Source organism: Gymnodraco acuticeps, unplaced genomic scaffold (assembly GCF_902827175.1).
Source record: "Gymnodraco acuticeps unplaced genomic scaffold, fGymAcu1.1, whole genome shotgun sequence".
NCBI classification, from domain to species: domain Eukaryota; kingdom Metazoa; phylum Chordata; class Actinopteri; order Perciformes; family Bathydraconidae; genus Gymnodraco; species Gymnodraco acuticeps.
Window position 1 is genome coordinate 840,385 of NW_022992090.1, and position 6,000 is coordinate 846,384.

General features: G+C 37.6%; 1 protein-coding gene across 2 annotated transcripts in view; it reads left to right on the plus strand.

The window, feature by feature from the left end:
• ddc (dopa decarboxylase) overlaps nt 1-5,407 on the plus strand; it is a 50,130-nt gene extending 44,723 nt beyond the window's left edge. For both annotated transcript variants that reach the window (XM_034202646.1, XM_034202645.1), the window contains exons 13-14: nt 3,722-3,823; nt 4,086-5,407. In XM_034202646.1, coding sequence (XP_034058537.1) covers nt 3,722-3,823; nt 4,086-4,283 — 300 coding nt within the window. In that variant the 3' untranslated portion in view covers nt 4,284-5,407. The remainder of the gene's footprint in view (nt 1-3,721; nt 3,824-4,085) is intronic.
• Nucleotides 5,408-6,000: the final 593 nt, after the last annotated feature.

Consider the following 6,000-nt stretch of genomic DNA (forward strand, 5'->3'; position numbering starts at 1 on the left):
ATGAACACTAGATCCACTAGATCAGTACTCCAGCAACAGCATTGTTACACTTTGGAAACTCTTTAGAGACTGGCCTGGTCGTGGCAGACAGGACCCTCTCTGCAGAGCGGATGACATGCTGCATTACATTACATTACATTGCATTTAGCTGACGCTTTTGTCCAAAGCGACTTACAATAAGTGCATTCGACCAGGAAGACACAACCTTGAAGAAAACAGAATCATATAAGTACATCAGGTTTCATAGAGCCAAAACATTTCAAGTGCTACTCAACTGGCTTTAGATAAGCCAGTCCTTTATCAGTATATAAGTGCTTTGTTAAAAGTTCTATCGCTCAAAGTGGAGTCGAAAGAGATGAGTTTGCTGCAGCCTGCCCTTATCCTTGGCTGTGGCTGCAGCGTACTAGATGGTGATGGGGGAGGTGAGGATGGACTCGATGATAGAGGTGTAGAAGTTCACCATCATCGTCTTTGGCAGGTTGAATTTCTTCAGCTGCCTCAGGAAGAACATCCTCTGCTGGGCTTTTTTGATGAGGGAACAGATGTTCTGCTCCCACTTGAGTTCCTGGGCGATGATGGTGCCCAGGAAGCGGAAAGACTCCACAGAAGTGACTGGGAAGTCACACAGAGTGAAGAGGGTGGGTGGGGCTACTAGTCCAAGTATTACTGAATCCAACAGTACCAATTTCATTAAGAACTTATTGCACAAAATCATTTTATCTCTCATCAAAGATAGCAGAATACATTAATGTGTGTACTCAGCACAGGAGTTTAAACAAGTATTACTCAAAAAGTACCCAGTAAAAGTACTTGATTGTACTTTTGGTAGTTGTCCAAGTAGTACTGAATCCAACAGTACCAATTTCATTAAGAACTTATTGCAAAACATTATTTTATCTCTCATCAAAGATGGCAGAAAACATGCATTATTGTACTCTGGAGGGGAGTTTGACAGGGGATTACTCAAAAAATACACAGTAAAAGTACTTGATTGTATTTGTGCTACTAGTCCAAGTAGTACTGATTCCAACAGTACCAATGTCATTAAGAACTTTTTGCAAAAAATCATTTTATCTCTCATCAAAGATGGCAGAAAACATGCATTATTGTACTCAGGGGTGGAGTTTGACAAAGGATTACTCAAAAAGTACACAGTAAAAGTACTTGATTGTACTTTTGGTAGTAGTCCAAGTACTGAATCCAACAGTACCAATTTCATTAAGAACTTATTGCACAAAATTATTTTATCTCTCATCAAAGATAGCAGAATACATTAAAGTGTGTACTCAGGACAGGAGTTTAAACGAGTATTACTCAAAAAGTACACTGTAAAAGTACTTGATTGTACTTGTGCTACTAGTCCAACCCTGTCTCCTAAAAATTACGTTCCCACAGAACTAAACTGCATTCTGAATTACGTTTAGCTAGAAACGTATTTACTCCTACGTTACGTTCGTTATGAACGTATCTAAAATACGTTTATTTTCTACATATCTTTGCCATTTATTGTCTTGCTTATAATAATGATAATAGTCATTTATAAATATCATTTTAGAGCACACCTTTGAAATCGACAATCGGGCTCGATATATGGTTAAATTAAAATCAGTAGGCGAGGCTGTAATTTTGCCAGCTGTTACTCTCATGAGCGAGGCAGAAAATAATAGTTGTATCATGCCAAAAAGCTGCTGTGTCGTTTACCTCAAACATTAAAACAAATCCAGAGTTACGTGTTTCTGTACTTCCTCTAAGAAGAAAGGACAGTCAAAGAAGATCTCTGTGGCTTCAGGCTTGATCGCCGTTCAAATGACAGCGTTGGTTTCCCCAAAAGTGGGCGGGGCTGTAAAGTGACGTAGATTTTACTCTCATCTATTATTCAAAACCATTCTATTTATTCTAACGTAAATTACATGCCAGTGTTTTATCTTTTTATTTATTTGTTTTTATTTTAAATCGTATAATGTCGGACTTTTTTTGTCGTCTGTGAGGAAAATAAATGGGGTTTAGAGCCTCAAAATACTGAAATCTGTATTTTTTAAAATCTTTTCCTTTTAATTTGTTATTCTTTTCTAAATAACACACTGTTATTTACTCAACAATAACACACAATTATCCTTGTTTTTATTTATTCGTTTAATTCTATAATCTTGGGCTTTTTAGCCGTAAATAAAGTCACCAGAAACAGACGGGACATTTCGAGATTTAGCATGGCCGAAGACACTACCCTACCCATAATCCCCAGCTATCGTTTGGGACTACAGTCCCGTTGACAAACCCCGTGATGTTGGAGTGGCAGTGCGCCAAGGTTACGCCGAGCGTCAAGCTCTTTGAAATGGAACGAAATCACGGCAGACTATTCAAAACTGGACTCGAACGCCCCCGAGAAATACACATGCTGGCTATTGTGTTTCGCAACATGTTCTCTATGGCACGTCTCTACTGGGAATTGTAGTTTTAAAAGACGTTTTTCCCAAAATTAGAAGTTAACAGTATTAAACTGTGTAGGCTACAGCCCTGGAGGTTTAGGCGATAGGAAACACATTGGTGTGTACACATTTAAAACATGTAATTACTAAATGGGTGAAAATCGCTTGTATCCATAATGGGCAGCATTAATATATACCCACACGACAGCTTACTTTGTAATTCTACTCCACTACAATTCAGAGGTTAACCTGGTATTTTTACTCCACTACATTTAGTTTAGTTACTTTGCAGATTCTGATTAATGATGTGAAATATAAACAACCCTTAAATCAGACTTTAGTTTCACCTGAGTAAAATTCAGGGAAGGTGATTGTCAAGTGCCAACAATCAGGCGAGATATTTGATAGTTGGTGCTTGAGAAGACCAAACATTTATCTGCAGATCTCTATAAAGTATATTCATTACTCGTTATTCTCTACTAATAGTTAATTAAAAACTGTATAATGGCTATTTTGCACATCCCTTTCAAGATTTCAAGATTTTCTAAGGTTTATTGATCATATACACAACTTGGGTCGTAGGTTCCTCAACAGCGCATTACAAGACATCTATCAATATGTGTGTACCTCCACCATTAAACTGTCATATTCTGCACATTTCTTATTCTATCTACATACATAAGAGTATAATTAATGTATAATATCAGTTAAACTAAACTGTTTTATTGTAGAGATCACTTATAGTATCTTCTTGACTTTTTATATTCTATGTTTCTATCATTGACCTTCTACTTTCCCCCTATGAAAGTATGTATTCTTAATATATTTTTCATCAAATAACATTATTCAACAAATATAATTCAATAACGTGCTTTAACCACTAGGCGGTGCACACAAGGTACACAGCATACTAATAATAACTTATAAAGGGAAACCGGCGTAGGAAGTGCTGTACGCACTTTCCTCGCCGGTGCGCAATGTTTGGTGAATCGGAAAATTTCGGAAAATTTCGGTACCTATTTTTTGGATTTCTACTACGTAAGCAACCTTCCCACGTGAATCCTACGCACAGCGTTATAAATGAGGCCCCTGATCTGTATGACTGAAAGCCATTATAATACAGCACTGCCATCTAGTGAACATCATTGAAATTACAACATTTAGCAGTTGCTTGTCAAATATTGTCTTGTTGAGGTTATCTGATATACTTTAATCTACATGCACAGTCAATTATAAGGTACATGTACCAACCTGCATGAGTCATAGCAGATTACAGTTGTGTATTCTCTTTACAGCAAGTGGACTTGGCCAAAGAGTTTGAGAGTCTGGTGCGAGCAGACAGCAGGTTTGAGATCTGTGCAAAGGTCGTCATGGGACTGGTCTGCTTCAGGCTCAAGGTAAGCACATCCAACATCTAAGGACCACATTTACTTGATCCATGTGTTCCTCTTCTGTTTGTGAAAGTGTGGCTGTATTGTTGAATGTTGATTATATTTTATTCAACATTGTTGAGTGAATATAGACCTCCCAGTTATCAAACTAATTGCAACATGATACATATTTTAACCCATTAACCCAGTGTTTAGGAAAGACCAAATTCCAGACTTTGGTATATCTTCTCACTGTGATAGGTTTGTTCTTCCTTCCCCCTCCTTTCAGGGCTCCAATGGGTTGAGCGAGCTCTTGCTGAAAAGGATCACCAAGAGCAGAGAGATCCACCTCGTGCCTTGCCAGCTCTCCACCCGCTTTGTCCTGCGCTTTGCCATCTGTGCACGCAGTACTGAATCAAGACACATCCAGCATGCATGGAAGCATATCACGAAGCTCACCTCTGAGATGTTGGAGTATAGGCATTAACCAACTAAGATTCTGAAAGGAGGACCAAAGTTAATTCAAAACATCTAAATCATTTTGCAGGTATACAATGTCATAAAGGGAATGAACAATGCTTCATAACTCACTTAGCAGTCAGGTTCTGTTCTGTTCTGCGGAATTTTGAAAATGATTGTATGTGAAAATAATTGTATTAGAAATCTAAAATAAATAAATAATAATGCACATTCAAATAATATTTTCAAGCTTTAACTGTCACTGTTTAATGAATATGTTATTGTCCTCATCATAATGCAGCCATCCTGAGATAGACCTGATAGACTGCTTCTGTGTCTTCTACATACAAAAAAAGGTGATTGGAATGTAGAAAGGTTTAGTGTTAATATTGCACATCTTTTGTTTGATTGAGTTTTTTGAGTATGTCTCTAATTTTCTATTGGTGGTGCTTTTTGATGTGGTACGCTAAAAAATAAGCAGTTGTTATGGTGTGAAAGAGTTATTTGATCACATTGCTCATGTTATTTGGCGATATATTTTACGGAGGACTTTGAAAAGCCTGTAAAGGTAAAGAAATTGTTGCTCCTACTAATCAGGTAAAACCCTTTTACAAGTGCATTCATTTATTCATGACCTTATTGGCATAAGTACTTGTGTGTAATAGATGATGATAGGCAAGGTTTTATCATTTTATTAAAAAAAAGATTCTATTCTATTCTATTATTTCAATAGTGTCTTATGCACAGAGTGTATTACTGAGTGTATTCCCAAACATTACAGTGAGACAGGGAATTTATTTGTGACACAGATTTAACATAATCGGTATGTACTGTATTGTGTGTTCCAGTAATCTAGGATCCTTCACAACATCCACATGTATCTCTCCCTAAATACTGCTTGTGTAAGCCTCAAGATAACAACAAAGATTGTCATGATTTACAAATGTAAAACTTCTAAAAACAAGGCTAGTCTCCTGTCTGTCAATAAAACGTGTCACCATGGTGTCTGGGTTGCTATTCCCTCCTATATGCCACCTGCATATCTGTGGTGTGACCTCATCGAACCTTGTTGTCAATTCATTTGAATGTTTCAAAGTATACTACTTTCTGACTTGGCGGTGCAATGGTATGGGTTTGTTTCAATAAAGTCTTCTCTAGTCTGCAAAGTGTTTGAATCTCTCTTTTTGAATAATCATTAAAGGTTTATAATATATCAGGGTAGCTATGTAAATATTGAAAAGGGGTGTTGTGGTGTTTTAAAGTTTTGGGAAAAATCTGGGCTACATTATATGGTATGAAAAGGTTCTGTCTGCACATAACTGTTACAACCCCTTAAGTTAATAATGGCTCCAACAGAGAGCATAACATGTTCGGCACCACCAACCAGTGTTTATGTTTCCTGGTAGTCACTAAAAGACTGGTGAATACAAATTCAGCGTGATATAGCCCTGCTTTCACTTTACTGCAGTGTACTAAATTAAAGATGACAGGTGTACACACACACACACACACACACACACACACACACACACACACACACACACACACACACACACACACACACACACACACACACACACACACACACACCACACACACACACACACACACACACACACACACACACACACACACACACAGAGCAACCATTATGCTGTGCCACTGAGTTTCTCTGAGCAACCTATAATCCCTGAGGACAAAGGCCAGTGTACTATAAATACAGATAAGGATTCAGTAGTAGAGGT